This window comes from Diadema setosum, chromosome 2 (genome assembly GCF_964275005.1).
Source record: "Diadema setosum chromosome 2, eeDiaSeto1, whole genome shotgun sequence".
NCBI lineage: Eukaryota > Metazoa > Echinodermata > Echinoidea > Diadematoida > Diadematidae > Diadema > Diadema setosum.
In genome coordinates, this window is record NC_092686.1 from 27211498 (window position 1) to 27230362 (window position 18865).

Genomic DNA, 18865 nt, shown 5'->3' on the forward strand with positions numbered 1-18865 from the left:
CTGACCGCCCGAGTACGTGCGATTCGTGGATGACATTGAGGTTGACACTTACATTTTTTCACAGGAACAGAGGTAAGTGGATGAAAATCTAATAGCCTCAAGTTTACGTATAATGTTTTTATTTTGATAAGAATTAAAGAAATTTCCTCGAAATTATAACTATAATCGAAAACCTGAGACATTTTATATCTACGTCTCACAAAGATATAGTACATGTATATAAGTACATGTTGGCATGATAATGCCTGGGGATAGATTATTATGTCAACTATTTTCCATTATGAATGCATGCTCCAATCAAATTGTGAAAAGGTGGTCATGAATTAGCATTTCTTACGAACGATCAGGAGAGACAAAATGAGTCGGATTGGATTACAATTCTCACTTACAGCTTTGTAGAAGTCTGAGTCAACAGTATCACACAGTACTTCAAGACGTATTATAGTACAAACGATTTCTTGAGCCTGCACCGTTTCAGGCTCTGTTCTGGATACAGCGGTAGAAACTCATTCTTTTCTTTCTTTTTTATTTTATCATTATTTACTAATCTCTTTTCTAACTTACAGGTAGCGGATTTCTTTGCAGGCCAAATTCGGAAATGTAGTGTTGATTATTACTTATACATTTTCTCATGTTGTGACAGTTCTATTGGTTCTCATTTTAAAGTGAGCCAAAACCTAAAAAAATTTTCACTTATAATTTCCAAAGAGTATTATGCAGGCACGCAAACTCATTTTAGTTGTATTTCATTTAAATGTAATGGGTAAGAGGGTATGAGAGAGAATGGAAAGTGCTGAGCTATGAAGTAAAATGGTAAAGTAAAAAGTTTGTCAGATAGTATTACAAAAGAAACTCATTCTTTTTTGTTTGTTTATTTTATCATTATTTACTTATCTCTCTTCTAACTTAAAGGTAGTGGATCTCTTTGCAGCCAGTGGCGTATCTAGGGGGGGGGGGGGGGCAAGGGGGGCACGTGCCCCGGGCGCCACTCCTTGGGGGCGCAAAAAAAACGAAAAAAAAAAACGAAGAAGAAGAAGAAAAAAAGAGAAGAAAAAGAAGAAGAAGAAGAAAAAAAAAAAAAACTCGCCCGGAAGGGGGAGGGAGAATGGTAAGGGGGGGGGGGGGGGGGGCAGAAAACCAAATCAAACAAGATAAAAACAAAACATGATGATGACGCGGACAAAACGACAATGTTTATTGTGTTCACACAAACATTCTATGTTCTGTGAGCTGAAATACAAAAATTTTCGGCTCGCTCGCTGCGCTCGCTCGCCAAAATTTGTATAAAAAAGAAGGTAAGAACAAAACGTGATGATGACAAAATGGCAGTCTCTATTGTGTTCACACATATCATTTTATATTTAGCAGGCAAAATGTTTCACGGAGCAGCGGCTGCAATTTCATTCCTTCTGAAGCGATCGCCCATTGGATCAAAAGAGGGCGTCAACGGTTTCGAACATACGGGGGGGGGGGGGGGCACAGATATTCTGTGGGGGGGGGCGCAAAAAAACAATAACAAATCAAACAAGATAAGAACAAAACGTAATGATGACACGGAAATATACAAATTTTGGCTCACTCGCTCGTACTAATTTAGAGTATTTTTTCAAGTCCTCAGTTTGTTGGTATAAATCGTTATCTATAAGGCCATCACTATATTTTGATTAGAATTGTAAGATTTAATAAGCAAAAAATGACAAGAGTTTCATGATTTGTAAGCTGAAATACAAAAATTTTCTGCTCGCTCGCTGCGCTCGCTCGCCAAAATTTGTTTAAAAAAAAAGAAGAAGATAAGAACAAAACGTGACGATGACGCGGACAAAATGATAATGTCTATTGTGTTCACTCATGTCATTTTATATTTAGCAGGAAAAATGTTACACGGAGCAGCGACTGCAATTTCATTCGTTCATTCGCTCTGAATCCGATTGGATCAAAAGAGGACGCCAACGGTTTCGAACATACGGGGAAGAGGGGCGCAAGAAAAAAATCAAAAAAGATAAGAAAAAAAAAACGTAATGATGACGCAGAAATATACAAATTTCGGCTCACTCGCTCGTACTAATTTAGAGTATTTTTTCAAGTCCTCAGTTTGTTGGTATAAATCGTTATCTATAAGGTCGTCACTATAATTGTGAGATTTAATAAGCAAAAAATGACAAGAATTCCATGTTTTGTAAGCTGAAATACAAAAATTTTCGGCTCGCTCGCTGCGCTCGCTCGCCAAAATTTATATGAAAAAAATATAAGAACAATACGTGATGATGACGAGAACATTTACAAATTTCAGCACACTCGCGCGCACTAATTTAGAGTACTTTTTTAAGTCCTCAGTTCTTTTGGTATAAATCGATATCTATAAGGCTGTCACTATATCTTGATTAGAATTGTAAGATTTGGTAAGCAAAAAATGACAAAAATTCCATGTTTTGTAAGCTGAAATACAAAAATTTTCGGCTCGCTCGCTGCGCTCGCTCGCCAAAATCTATCAAAATTCATTACATTTAAATCACCCTCAAAAAGATCCCTTTTAAGTGCTTGAAAAAGCATCATGCGGACTTTGTTTAAAGTCCCTACCGGGATGGGGTAGGGGTTGAACACTTTTTTTCAGAAATTAGGGGCGCAATTTTCGTGCTTGCCCCGGGCGCCGTTTTCCCTAGATACGCCACTGTTTGCAGCCCAATTCGAAAATGCCCAGAGACAGCTAGTAACCAAATAACCTACTATAATTTAATAGATAAGAAATAACCATTCCAGTATGTATCTTAGTGTGCACAGTAAGACAGATCAAATCAAATAGGAAAACATCTGAGCACTAAGCCTGAGGTCTGAATTTGCACTCAACTTCTTCCAATGGCTAACGGATGTTTAATTTTTGAATTTCACTGACCTCCAAATTTCACAAAGAAAACCTTCTTAGCATGATGGTTAATATGACATTTGACTGATATTGGAGATGTTTGCGAATCGGATCTACTACCTTTAATATTATTAATCTAAAATGATTATTTGAAAGTTCGGAAATGCTGGAAATATCCTACCACAAGGAGGCAAAATATAAATGGTTCACATTTACGATTCATTTTGTTTTACAAATTTTCTTATTTATTTTCGTTTTTGACAAACTCGCATACCAGGCTTCAGGCATGCTAACGCGGGTATACAATAGAAAAAATAAAAGTTAAAACAACACCAGGAAAATCACTATTCTCAATTTTGCGGCGCGCTACGCGCGCAGAGTCTCGAACACAATTAAACTTTGCAACTTCCTGGCAAAATGAGTTTTTACTATTTCCTAGATGAAATACCGTAACGCGATTGCATGCAACAGACAAAAATACAAATTTCCTCGAGACTTTAAAACGTCATTAAAACAGTCAAAATTCACAATTTGCGGCGCGCTTCGCGCGCAAATTCTTATACAACTTTTGTAGTTCGGTCGTCCAAAGAAAAAAAAAAATATATATGTATATAATAGCGTGTGTGTGTGTGTGTGTGTGTGTGTCATCATTGGTATTGGTACCGAAGGTCCGTTTTTTTAGTGACCGCACCCCCCTTGAAAAATCCTGGCTACGGGCCTGTGTCCCTATAGCATTAAAGGAAAACTCTTCAATAACTCAGCATGCTGTTGGTACACAGTACTAGTATCACCGCCACTACCACTACTATAACTGCCATTAATGGTGAGGATGATGATGATATTACTGCTACTACCATCACCACCAAAAATGATAATAATAACAAATTAAACAAAAAAAAAGAACAGTGACAGTTTCATATGTAGCACTTTTTTTTTAAAAATGAATATGCAGAGAACAAAGATTTAGACTATCAGGATGCAGTTCAAATAAGCGAAAGAGTGTCGGGGGGGGGGGGGGGATGCTGCCGGTTCTGATTAAAAAAAATAATACACACTTTCTCTTGTTCACTTTAGACCAATTACTCATATAAAATATACATTCATATGTAAAATATACATTCATACATTTTTGACAGATGACAATATATAGTAAATCACATAATGTTTGAGTGTGCAGAATATATCTCACTATAATATCCAAGCATGCTGTGATTTGTGTAGGGAAGAAGACACAGTACACTCACCCTTTGAGACCATTTTGACCAAGCTTTCCATGTTTCTAACCAAAGCACCGCTCACCCTTTTCTTCAACTGTTTGGCATGTCCTTGTAGTACTGTCATTGGATCTAACGAAAAGATGCAGATGCACAATTATCAAAAATCAATGAAAGAAACAAGTAAACAATCAAACACACCACATATCTATTTAAATCGTAATATCAGAAACACAACTTAACAAAAAATGACATGACTTAGTCGTCAGTTCATTCATATTAAAATCTTTTCAAATTACTGGATGCAAGTAATATCGAACACAGATCCATTTAATTTGCTTTTAATAGCATCAGTGGATATGGATACATAAGGCAAAAGAGCATCATAGTATGTTTACTACAGCAGTATTATGTAGCCACATGTCACATGATACGAGGCAGTAATACCCTCCTGTGGAAACAAAGTAATTTTTCAGTGGTCTTGAAATATGCATGAGTGTCACTACTTAAAACAGCTAAAATTTCATGCTGCAGCTCAATGTTTAAAAAGGGAAAAAACAAAACAAAACACACACACACACACATAAGACAGTCAAACAAAAACAAACACTCTTGAGTATCTGCTGAGCTTGTTGCCCAGATAAATTGATGCAAACGAGAATATTACAGTTATTTGATTGACATATCTGTCAACAAAATGGTGGCCTCTGTGTTATATCATTACAGCACATGTGTATTTCTAGTTTAAATTTGCCATGACCTTGACCTTGACTACCAGAGAGTGAGTTTCATAAATATTTTCATGGAAGACTAAATAACATGTAAATTCTAGGATCTGACATGATAGGTACTCACAGTGGTTAAAAATGTAAAAATAACATCAGTCCCGTATCCTGAGTCATTTCCTCTAAAATGATCTACTCAGAGGCATGCATAAACAGAGATTCACACACACAACGCTAATGGTCTACAAGTCGCATGACATTATCATTATGGTGGTTAAAAGCGCAATTACAAAGTTGTGCCAATACGCAAGGTACTTGCAACACAGGACACACTTTTGATAAGAATGATTCCAATATTTTAGTGTGCAAATCGCCTTGCATTATTAGTGAGGCACAGAGTCCATGTGGACCACATTCCACTCAAAAAGAAAGGAGGAAAGTTCACGAATGTAAATCCACAAATAACTGCATGGTAGGTGCTTTGCAAGATAACAATTTGAAAGATGAGAATTTCTCCTTTCTTCCAAAAGACTTGAAACACATAATCAAAATGCAAATCACATCAACAAGAAAAGTCACATGTAGAACTTGTAAGCTTAAAAAACATAACACATTTTGCTGACTGTGCAGTACAATGGTTGTACAAGCGTGTGGCGTGTGTGTATGCATGTATTTGTGTCTACAGTATGTACTCTTTGAAATAAAGATGTTAAGGAAAGTAGAAGAAATATACAGACCTTTAGGTTCTACTGCATCATCAAAATCACTTGTAACTGCTGTTAGCTTCAGGTCCTCAATAAAAGCCTCAAATTCATCATTCAAAAAGCGCTCTAACTCTGGATATATGACACAAAGACAAATTCAAGTCAAGTACAAAATCATGCAAAAATAACACCTTTACACAGAAAATCAGCTATGTGCTCATAAAATGTGGCATAAATATGGGCGATGTGTAGAGCTACACTGTCATGCTTTGAAAGTGAACTTACAAAAACATGGATTTTGAACAAAACATGAATAACATGCTCAACAACTGCTGACAAATGCCACTCACAATCTCTGAAAAAAAAAAATTAACTGCATCTCTTAATACACAAAGCATGATATACTGAAATATCACTTTAAAGCACATCTAAATGTATCAAATAATTCTTTACAACAACAAAAATGCATGCATTTCATATACAGAAAATAAATTGCTTACAGTTTATGATCACATAGAATAACATGCTTATGTCATTTGCAAATTGCTTTGACAGTAAAAGACAAAAGTTTTTCATTTGGCAAAAGCTGCATTTCAAGCAAGGGGACGAGCACGGAGGGCCCCATAATATACCTGTACTATACAAATCTCAGCTTGTACAAACCTGCCATCTCTGACTGTCTTTGAACTTTGCAGTCTATTTCAATAACAGTCATTTGCATCCCATAAAAATCAGTATGCCTTAGTAATACCATCACTGCTGGATGACACACTCTTGTTGTTATCAATTTTATTTTCTGTCTTTATATGTGGCAGACGCTGTCGAGGTAATCTTGTTTGTTGGCCAGTTATTGGCACATGGCATTATAATGTGATTGTGCTACTGATGATGTCCATACTGTTACACACACCTACTTCCTAGCACCCTATGAGTCTTACGCTGTAATGTCCTTATCAGCTTACAAAATACTGGCATCCCAGTGCATTCCACCACACACTTGCCAAATCAAAAATTTTTTCCTTGCACTAATGGATGAAAATGTTATAATTGTCTGCGATTCATTTGCATCCCGATTCTAAAAACAACATTTTCTTGTTGCCAGTGATTAACAAACTGCCCTATATTGAAATACATAAACACAAATTAGTAAGTGTTTTTTAGTAATAGCCATGATAAACATCATAGGCACATATACTTGGGTGGGATTTGGACCCATGACCTCCTGGATGCTAAACAGGCATCATATCCACTAGACTATGGAGCTTCTGGCCAATAGCCAGTGATGGTTCTGATCCCTTGTGGTAGTGGGTACCACATACATGTATCTATTCAAATGAATTGTCCTTGTGCTGAAGAGTTTTTATTATTTTTTTTTCATCATATCTGGCTGCATTCTGCCTCATCATCACAGGATTGGCAACCTTGTTAGAAGCACTGTTGTATTCACAGGGCTTAAATATGGTAGTGCAACTTTGGTAGAAAATTAGCAATTTTATCTTTCCTCCAATAGGTGCAAGAAGTAAAACAATTTGGGATATATTGTAGATTCCATGAAACCTGTAGTATTTTTGGCAAGAAACCCCCAGAACTACAGACACTGCTAAAATATAACAGCCAGTATCTCTGTCATCTGCAACATCATCAACACTCATTACGATTACTACTGACTAGCATACCTGCTTCTAGGGGAGACTGGTCAGATGTATTTCCATCTGGACTAGAAATGGGAATCTCTTCCATTTGGTCGCCTTCCCCTGGATCCCCTGAGGCTCCTGTTGGGGTGGGGCGCTCTCCCAGGAGCCTGGTGTACCTCTCTTCTGCATCGGCACAGGCTTGGGTTAACATACTGCAGAGAAGATCATCAAGGTGACAAGAGTATTGAATGCTTGCAAGCAACATTCAATTCAGTTTCAGTTTCAGTTTAGTTTATTTTGCACCAAGCATTAAAAATATACAGAGCATACAATAAAACATGAAAGTACGAGACACAAATAGAGAAAAATTCATAGGACATATAACATACAATGAGAAATAATGTGGCAGTATGACTACAAACAAAGACAATGCCATTGGTGGGGGAAACAGCAAGAAAGGAAGAAGCCCTTGTGAGTTTGCAGTGTGACATCCAGCTGACCATTAATTATAGATAACAGGATTTAGCTTGTCACCATTGATTCCATCTCACAAGAACTATACACGGCATAATAATTGTGAAAGCACAATAATTATTCAGCTTGTGACCATGCATTCCATCCTACATGAACAATATGCTTCATAATAATTATCATGCACAACAAAGCATTCTGACTAAATACTGGTACTCTCCATCTATAAGACAAAATTCAACATTGCAACAAACAGATATCATTTAATTACAAGCAAGGAAGGGTAGATAAATCCGTAAACCAGTCATATTTCCTGGATGCAAAAAACTGAGCTATTCTGCTCTGTTTGCTATTGCATAATCTCAAGTCATATTGCTTGCAGGTTTGAAAATTTCACACAAATCCTACTTCACTGATTTTTGTGCTGCAAAATACATACTGGTAAATTACAAGTGCAGATATCATAGTTAATCTTCTGAAATTAGCACCTTTCTCTGTGAACTACATAAATATCATCTGAGTTAAAAGCATACTAGTGTCTTTCCACCTACAGGCCATTCTTTCAACTCACTTTACATTCTGCCTCATTCCATTCAGTTCATCTGTGTACCTCTGTTGAGTGCCTAAAACAGTGATTAAATAAAAAGTCATATTCAGTTGAACAGCAAACAATGTGAAGAGAAAAATACCTCTTAAAGTGCAGTGGCTTATCCAATGCTTGTGAAATTTATCCTATCTCTATCAAAATGGCATTAGGCATTAGTGCAGTTGATGTGAAAGCCAAAGGTAAAACCAATTCCCACTAAAGGAATGACAACAAAAGAAGTCTCTAAATTTCCTTACACTTCAATTGACTTCAGAGTAACTTTACTTTGTGTTTTTCCTTCAACCAATTTTACTTTACTTTCCTGTAAATTTTGAAACCACTTCAAGTTTTCTTTGAAATGCAAAAATGTTCTTTCTTGTTGACAAAGGTGAAATACATACATTTTCTCAATGAGTTTTTCAATTTAGATTGCAATGATAGTGATTCCATTTCTGTTCAAATACTTCTCTTCAACAGCTAAACAACACACAAGATGATCACGGCACTGGGTAAAGCAAGTTGTAACAGCTTGAATTACAATTTAAAGAAGGATATCTGTGATGATATGATCATCCAACCGGTTCGAACACATCAGCGATGTGTCATCCCTTCTATTACTTTACGCTCCCGAGTTCTATTCTCTCTGCATGAATTCACTGATGTCACAAACTTACTCGCCAAGTTTTTCTGAAGAGCCGCATTTTCTGCCTGAAGCCTCCTGATCTCATCTTGTGACTCTGTGCTGCTGGCTGCGGTAACCTCGGGGGGAGGTTTTTCATTCTTGAGGTCACGGATCTCCTTTTCAAGCTGTTCATTCGTTGCACAGAGCTAGTAATTCAAATTGAGGAGGAAGAACATAAGTGCTAATCCAGTTGACCTTTTTCACATTCATATAAAGTATTACCTGTAATATGCAATGTCACAGAATAAAGTAAGCCAAGCTGAAATAAATTTCATAATGTATTATTTCAGTGTAGTTATCTATCATTTCACAAATAAATCATATAAATCAAAAGTGACATCATGTGAGATATGTTATTCAACCTGGATCATTTAGCTAAGCTGTGACTAAATTGAAATATTTAAGAATTTGAATTTGACCTTGCATATCATGTGAAACAGAATATCTGCCCTTAATCTTGTGACGTTTGACCTCATGACCCCATCTCTACTTATTTCAGCTCCTCATGGTCACATATGTACCAAGTTTCCCTAAAATGCAAACAGGTGATACACTGTGCCATACAAGAAGAAGTGGTTTTCAGGTCACTTTGACAACATGAATAATTACAGTGGAACACATAAACAGGCAAACCAGAGTCTTATTCTTTTTAACACCACTGCAAGCTATGCATAAAATTAAAACAAGTTGCATCATATTGCTTCCTGTTATCTGCACTCAACCATCTCCCTCTAAGGCTGCGTTCACATAGAAGTATTCGGTATTCGCTATTCGGTATTCGCTATTCGGGCCCCGAATACACCATCACCCACACCGTCAACTCACCATCCCATGCAGTGAGGATTTCTTCCTCCTACATCCTAGCAAATCTTATTAACAATTTCTAAACTGCATCAGAATGTCAGTCTACATGCTTATTTTTGCTAAAGGGCAAATCCAGACCAAAATTGTCATTATTTCATAAACGAGAGACGGTATACGCTGCAAGAAAATCGAACAAGTTCGATTCCCACTTTGCTATACTTTTCGCAGCTATTCGGTACTTTCAAATAGTGCCCTCCTATGTGAACCGGTGTGAGGAAATCCTATCGTTCGATTCAAGCTATTCGCGTGCCCTCGAAAAACGAGCCCGAATACCCGAATAGTATACTTCTATGTGAACGCAGCCTAACGATCGCACCTAGAATAAAACCTCACACAAACATATGCACACAGTATTCAAATGCTGTAAACTCAATTCATATGCACTCTATTCCGATATCAGATCCACAATACCTTTGACAATTCTTCAATGAGAGTTGAGTTCTGGAGCCTGAAATCTTCCTCCTGGCTTTGTAGTTTGCGTTGCAGGCTGTCATTTTCAGCAAAGAGAGCTTCTACATCCTGAATATCAAGAAATAAAGATTTAATACACCAACGAACCATGTCATACTCTGAAGAAAAACAATTTGGCATTTGCGCTTCAATTGGACCCGAGCAAAGGTATAAGGTATAAAGGTATATGGGTATAAAATATACAACTGGACAGTACTGTAAAAGTGGTTTCTTTCGCGTACAGATACTTTCGCGGTTTCCATCGGTGCCGACTTTTTCGCGTGTGTTTAAATTTGCGGTTGGCAAAATCTGTGAATTCAGTCGGCAAAAACTGTTTTATAATCCAATTATTCTTTTATTTATTACATAGAAATTAAAATCAAATGCAGGCTTACCTGAAATCCCATCTCTCGAGTACTTTATAACATGCTTGTACCTACATGTACATTGTGGGGTATCGCTGTGTGTGTGTTGACCATCAATACACTCAATGCGCGGAATCTTCGTGTTTGCATGTGCGCAATAGCGTTGTAACAAGCGGTGAGTTCAAAACATTTCCTTGTGTGGTTAATTTCGCTCGACATTTCAAAACATTTTTGCGTGATGTTAAATTCGCGGTTCAACCTCAAAGCGCGAAAATAAAACCACCACGAAAGAAACCACTTTTACAGTATCCAGTACCCTGCTAGAATATAATTAGGGATATTTTCCTTTGTACCAACAAGTGAAAGAAGACCTTTTCATGTATTGTGTTTAGGCAAACCACCATGTTGCATATATATGCAATTCTTTTGCATAGTACTTGCAATTGAAATATTTTCTGGCTGGTATTCCAATCCACAGTGATAACAATTTTGCTCATTACATTAAGAAATGATGGCATGTTTACCTGAAATTAATGGCATTGAAACCTATTATTTTTATCCCAGTAAAATTGCACAGTCAGGGCTTCTACACCCCATGGGATATATAAGTACAAGTTATTATCATATGGCTTACACAACAATATGGTGGCATGTACCCAAATCTTAATGATGCATGCGAGACAATTTAAAGCTTAATCATGACACAATGCATGTTTTCAGTATAGCACGTGCAATTAAGGACACAGCATAAGGTCACGAATGATCATAAAAAATTAAATTATCTCCACTCATCTGACCAACAGGCATGAATGAACCCATGAATGAACCCATGAATGAACCCTACTCATTTAGAGCTATCAGCCATAGTGTGCTGACTAATTTTGAACGAAGTGTGGTCTGTGTTCGTTAAACATACTATCCATCTAGAAATACCTCACCAACTGCGCAATATTTCAAAAGCAAGCTCATACTGAACTGTTGACAGGGTATTCACATAACTTGTTCCATCAACAGGACAAAACATTTCCAACTTAATGGGTGGTTTGATAGACAGAGAGATTTGATATGAAGGTCAAATGGGGCTTACATTAATTCAGGCTTGTAACTGCGCCAAGATGAAAGCAATTACAGAGTGTACAGGAACTGCTTGCTCATATTAAAAGGAGAGTAGTTTATTCTTGCATTACTATTCCAATGGAAAGGATTTTATAAGTTTGCTATGCATTACATTTAGTTTTGTCCTAATAATCCTAACTACCTTTATAATTTCTTCTTTCTAACATTCTGACATATGCCTTAAAATCTCGTTTGTTCCTCGCAATCTAAGGTTTGTGTTGAAAGTGTTGCTCTTACGTTTGGGAAGGGACAATAATAACTTTTGTTTTTATTTCTGCCTTATAAATCAACTGATGTGTGCTGTACATGTATATGCAGTGTTAATCACAAGTGCAATTCCATCTTTATGCAAACTTTACACAACTTACAAGGTATGGCTTAAAACACACACACTTATGTATTCATCCCGACATGAAGCACAATGAATACCATGTATGCCTTTACATCTCTACAAGGATCGTGAAACTGTGTAACCATGAAATGAGAAATATGATTGTGCCAGTAAAATGGCTACAATCACTGTATTTTTTTTTTTTTTGCTATTTTGGAAATCTTGCCCCCCCCCCCCCCCTTCCACTAAAAATGTCTTGTATGTAAAATTGATAAACAATACATTCATAACAGCGTATACTGCACCCTGTGCTTCATCAAGTCATCCATTCATGAACAGGAGACTTGACAAAAATGAAAACTGTGATGATGACCTCATTGAGGTAAATAAATAAATAGCTGACTTGGCTCTCAAATGAAGGTACTTGGCACATTCCCAGGAGTTATTTGGATGGTTGATGATCAATCCCAAATCATCAGCGCATTTGCTTACAATCAAACAATATTGATATTTACTGGGAAGATTACACCACATGTACCACCTCACACCCCCCCCCCCCTTTTTTTTTTCTGGCAGAAGAATATGCAATACAGAGATTTAATACATCCAATGTCATTTCCCCCAACATAAAAAAAGAATAAAAAAATAAAGCACAAAGAATCTGTCCTTCCTAGCTAATCAGTCTCTGTGGTAGTGTCAGTTTGAAATATTTTCCATACAAACATATTCATATATATATTCATAGAAATAAATGATATCCGTCCATATAAAATGAAAGTATTCATTGACATTTCAAACTTACCTTGGCCTTTTTACTTCTTGCAATGACCTAAAAAGAAGTTCAAAAAGTTGAATGTCAAAAAAAAAAAGAAAAATGTCTTTCTCAGAGCATATACACAGTATTTCAAACAGTTGAAGGTTTGAGGAAATTCTATCACTTGCTCAGGAACCTTCATAACTTATAACATTTATACAACAAACCATAAGAATATGGTACAAATAGTAAGATTGGGGTTAATGATTAGAGTTCCAGGTATAATGCTGGGAACTGCACACACTGCAGTTAAACTTTGACTGGTGACATCTGTATATACCAATATGCACTGCAAATTACTAAAATGAGTAAGATTATAATGCGGTAATGTAATTTTCACTTCATACTTTCAAGGTACTTTACATGCAGGACTTCATCACTAAGTTTTATATAGAAATAACAACAAACAAAACTACCAAAGAAACCCTCATCAAATCCACATTAATATCACACAAATAAACCCTAGTAACTGAGAAAATGTGGTGAATTTTATATACCAAAACATTGGAACACACACACATCTTAATTAATAGTTTCATGGATTTATGTTGTCATTATTTCTCAGTTTTCCAAGGTCTGAACACACCTTTACATTGCAGTCATTCAGTTAAAGAATACATATTGTTAAATAGAAAAAAATTAAAAAAGGAAAAATTCTGGAACAGTTTGTTGTTGTTGTTATTATTGTTACCTTTGTGGCCTTTTCCAGTTCCTTCTCATTTGCAGCTGAGGTCTGTCTAAGACGATTGAGCTCTGAAATTAAAGAACAACCATAAATCAATTAAAAATCAACCAGACCATACAATGAAAGAGGTCTGGAAAAAAAAGGCCCAATAAACATGTACAGTCTAACAAGGCAGAAAAATAAGCACCCTAGACTACCTTCATCAAGATATTACTAAAATGGATAAAGAAAATGGATCTAAATAGATTTCCATTCTCATATAAATCTATAAAGCAATTCAATTTTCTATGCAGTTCAATTTTCTATCACAAGTTTGTAAAACACTCTGAAATACACACACTGCATTCCTGCATCACTACACTGTACATTAACCAGTTGAGGACGAGTCCTGAGTATACTCGGGCAGGTGTCTATGGGAAATGTGTGTTGTAGCAAAATCAAACCATCCTCAACGGGTTAACACTATTAGACATGGTTATAACATGGTCTCCAACCTGGAAGTTCAAAACTGTTTTACACAAACTGACCATTTGCATAACTATAAACATACAACAAACTTTCACAATGAAACTGCATAACACTTGAAAAGCAAGGCAAAATTATTCTAGTGCACACATTTCTCATATTGGTAAATTTCAAAGTGAGATGACTTGAGTAAAAAGCTAATGAACAAAATTGCATTTATCAGAGTCATTCCACATAAAAAAACATGATATTTTTCATATCAATGTTTCCTACAAGGATTCTCATTTTCTACGCATTTGTTTGAAGTCACATAGTACATTTAATGAAGAGGGCTACAAGTTGATTTGCTGTGCATATCAACAGAGGACATTACACATGTATGTTCATCCCGATTCATAGCTTTCTCTAGACATTGTGAATTTTATGAAATGATGGTTCTTACCATTTTCCAACTTTTTAGAATGATCTTTCAGTTGGTAATTGGATGTTCGAAGTTCAAGCAACTGACTCTGGACAGAAACATGTGAAACAGAAATCACTAAATTTCACTAGCACAAATACATATATTTGCAGTCAGCTTGAAAACGACCAACTCTTTTCCTGCTAATAAATCATTTTCATTTATTTATTTATCATTATTATTATTATTATTATTACTACTACTACTATTATCACTACCTTCATTATTACTATTATTATCATTTTTATCATCATCATCATTATCATCATTATTAATAATCAGAATACAAGAAGGCAATGGAAAACACACTGTAACTGCAAGCTTGGATTGGAGCTTTCAGATAGAAAAAAAATTACCAGTATTGAAAATGACAAGAGCAATTCATTTCAGTAAGCCATCCCTCTATCTAAAACAACTATATTTTTTACACATCACCAGTACCTTACTTTCACTCTTTATACTCATTGCTTTCTGGAAAACATCTCATGAGGTTGCATTGATTACTGTATAGCATGACTCAATGTGCTTTTGATTCCATCATAAAATGTGGGAAGAGGTATTGAATTAACAATTGTCGAACTTTTGTCCCTATTTATATGTACCGGTACTTTCCTTTGACCAAGTCCATGCTTGATTATAATAACTTACAATGTTCCTTAACATTCTCCATTCGTTTTCTTGTCTTTTTTCAGGCTGCACTTACATTTCAAACACAACCATGCACTCATGTCATAGCAACAAGGTCCATAAATACAACCATGCATTCAACTTTGTGTGTATGGCATTACATCTACCACACAAAATGACACATTAAGCTACACTGTAGTCTTTACTTGTGATGACCCTGTGCATTTTTTTTTACACTAATTTTTAGCAGTTTTTAATGATTACAAATGAGGTTATTATTCAAATATCTTCCCTACTGTATACATTTAATGTATCTCTTGTTTTGAAAATTTACAAGAGCCTAGTGCAAGTGTAGTAGTACTGTAAAAGTGGATATTTTCGCGGGACTAATTTTTCGCGCTAGGCCGGGTCAGAAGAGTTTCGCGTGTTTTTAATTCCGCGGAATCAAGACATCACGCACAGGAACGTATGGCAAGCAAAAATATTCGCGTGTTTTTATTTTCGCGCTAGTTTCTGGTTGCGCGAAATGCGCGAAAATTTCAACACCGCGAAAATTTCCACTTTTACAGTAGTTCCTTTGTTTCTCTATAAAGGGGAATCAGATGTATTTGTAGAACTCTTCACAAATGTTCTATGAACTTACAAATAAACATCAATGTGTCATCATATTGCCATGTAGGCCCTACAACTGATTTAATCAGAATGTAAATGGATCTATATGTACAAGGTATGTGTCAAGGAAACTGATAACTCACTCGGTATCCATGCCCACTCCTCCAAAGTGATATGAAAATGTATTTACATTGTCTAACATTACATCTAAATACAGATTCCCAGCTCTAATAATTTATGGTTTCTAGATCAGATGTTCAATAAATTTAGTTGAATGTTTGAACACAGTAAAGACGCTCTAATAAGTGAAATTCTAATCTCTATTTTATGGCAACACAATTGAATGGATGGGTTCCATGTTCCTCAAAACACAAGTTTCCGCACGATAATCAGACAGGAAATCTATTTGCCAGAACATGGTGAAAACTTATAGGTGGCACATGCACGCAGTATGAATGGTTAGCAGTTTCAACACACACACACACAACACAGCTGTCGTCGGGATTTTGGTCGAACATATTACCGTTAGGCCTACTGTGCTAACTGTAATGTACTGTACTGGAATGCAATATGCCAATAATTTGATAAATTGGTGAAACTATTACAAATGGTCTTGGAAAATTGTTACAGACATTTCTTTCACTTCATGTAGGCCTAACAAGTTACAACTTTCCCATAAACTGTGTGCATGACACCTTGACATCTTGCGCCTAATAAGATTGACCAGCTGACTGACAGTGCAGTGACAAACCCTGTCGTTCTATGGCAATGCATGGTTCTACCGCAGGGAAGACTGGGGTAGATCTCTACATTGCATACACAGTGCCACAACAGGCTAAAAAGCAAGTTACTGTAGCAGTCATTGATAGGCGGAGGCCAGTGCAGAGCTCGGTCGGTCGGGAGTAGGTTTCTTACGTTATCGGCTACCAGGATACAAAACCAAACCATTGCAAGAATGTTACGATTCGTTCTTTCATGGTCGTGCAAAGATTGAGCAATTCATTGATTCCTTTAAAATGTCACTACATCTTAGATACATTTTAAGCACAAATTCTATAAAATTATATTTACCTGCATTCGCTGGAACTCGTCATCCGACAAGGACTGCGCCATCTTTCTGCTATCGTGATTGTACCGATATCACTCGGATCGATCACATATCGACGTTGAACCCTCTCTCGGCCCTGAATAATGAGACATCGGATTTTTTTTTTAATTGTTTTATTTATTATTATTATTATTTTTTAATTCAGAATAACGGGGCCAGAAATAGAAAATGAAACAGGAAGAAAAAGTGTGTTTAGCGGTTTGGATTGATGAAAGAACAGAAAAATAAAAAATAGAATAAAACTTTTGAGAGAGACAGGCTGTTAATTCAACATCCATCCATTGAGGCACTACCTGATGATATTATTTTTGATGGCACACCGCTGGAAAATGTTTCTTATATCAAATTTCTGGGAATAACAGTTGATAATAAGCTTTCATGGAAATTTCATATTGATAGTATATGTAAGATTATTTCTCGAAACATCGGTATAATCAACAAGATTAAATTTTGTCTTCCTTTGTCGTCCCTGCTTACATTATATTCATCCCTCATATTGCCTTATTTAAATTACGGTATTCTTGTATGGGGAAATACATATCAAACTCTTTTGGATAAATTACTTCTGCTACAAAAGAAGTCACTGCGCATTATATGTCACACTGCATATTTGTCTCATACTGATCCGTTATTTTTTGAAAATAAAATATTTAAAATTAAAGATTTGTATTTGTTTAATTTAGTACAATTTATGTATAATTACAATAAAAATAATCTTCCATATATATTTGAATCAATGTTTTCAAAAAATCAATCTGTTCATAATTATCCTACAAGGCAATCGAACGAATTTCATTTACCATTTTTTAGGACCTTGCTGGCTCAGCAAACCTTCATCTACGAGGGGCCTAAGTATTGGAACTCACTTCCCTACGACATAATAACAGCACAAACTTTGAATTCTTTTAAAAACAAATTAAAATTTTTTCTTTTGAAATCTTATGATATACAACCAAATTAGGTTCGGTTTCATTCTCTCAATCAAGACGTTTGTTTGTTTGTTTGTTTGTTTTTACAAGTATTAAGTTATCACACAGAAATCATCTTTCAAGGAAAACAATTTGTCTAACATAAGTTTACCTCAGATATTTCTTTTATTGTACCAGTAACAGTGAGTCTATTCTCTTTCTCTTTTTTATATCCGTTCCTATGCATTCATACCGGCATATGCACCCAATCAATCGTAATTTCAAAAAAGGGAACGTTGTATTGTTTTGTTATTGCATTTTCATAATGAAGTACAGTATGCTTGTATCCACGATGGCGCGTGTTGTACCATAGTCTCATTTCCCCCTTTTTTGTTCTTTTTTTTTCTTCTTTTTTTTCCCCCTTCCCAAGTTAATTTCATGTCAGTTGACATTGGTTTCTTTGACTTTGTGTACGTATTTTTAGAGGGTCCCATACTTACAAGCTTTGCTTTTTAAGTGGGACCCTCCATTTCCATTCTAATCTTTGTATTAGGTATATACCTTAGAAACGAAATTCTGTTGTTACTCGTGACCACTTGTACGTTTTCTTTGAAATTGTTATAAATTTGTTCTGTAAATGTATTGTATATATTTTTTCTGTTTATTCAATGGAAATGGAAATAAAATTGAATTGAATTGAATTGAGTATGAACAAAAATTGTGTATTGATATATTTCATGAGATAAGAATAAACGTTCATGTTGATATGATACAAAATATTCAAAATATTTCGTCAGAATTCACGTGATTATAATTTTTCTTTTTGTAACCACTGACCATCTGTTTGGTTAAATCATGAATAGGGGTCATTATTTTCTTGATGCCCCAAAGTCCGATGGGTTTACTATACATGTGGACAGGATGAACTGGTATTTAGGCTATAGGCCTATGATGTAAAGGGCCAAGTATACTTGTATGAAAAATTGTGCATTAATTGTGTGTACATGATATCAATTGCATGGTTTTCCCCAAATTAAGCAGCTTTAATGAATGTTCGAAACATTTGAATTGTATTTCACATAAGTGAGATCAGGCAGGCCCATGTGACCTTCATAAACGACCATAAACAGTTTTAGAGCCTATTGTGAGCAATATATTGGTAGGAGTATATTGTTACATTTCAA

The 18865-nt window shown here is 35.8% G+C and overlaps 1 protein-coding gene across 1 annotated transcript in view; it reads right to left on the reverse strand.

Moving 5' to 3' along the window:
- Window positions 1–16778, reverse strand: part of LOC140241381 (GRIP1-associated protein 1-like) — a 38658-nt gene extending 21880 nt beyond the window's left edge. The window contains exons 1-10 of the mRNA XM_072321115.1: window positions 16737–16778; window positions 14409–14475; window positions 13508–13569; window positions 12805–12831; window positions 10152–10259; window positions 8869–9022; window positions 8180–8231; window positions 7180–7349; window positions 5537–5635; window positions 4105–4206 (exon numbers count right to left, since the gene is read on the reverse strand). Coding sequence (XP_072177216.1) covers window positions 4105–4206; window positions 5537–5635; window positions 7180–7349; window positions 8180–8231; window positions 8869–9022; window positions 10152–10259; window positions 12805–12831; window positions 13508–13569; window positions 14409–14475; window positions 16737–16778 — 883 coding nt within the window. The remainder of the gene's footprint in view (window positions 1–4104; window positions 4207–5536; window positions 5636–7179; window positions 7350–8179; window positions 8232–8868; window positions 9023–10151; window positions 10260–12804; window positions 12832–13507; window positions 13570–14408; window positions 14476–16736) is intronic.
- Window positions 16779–18865: the final 2087 nt, after the last annotated feature.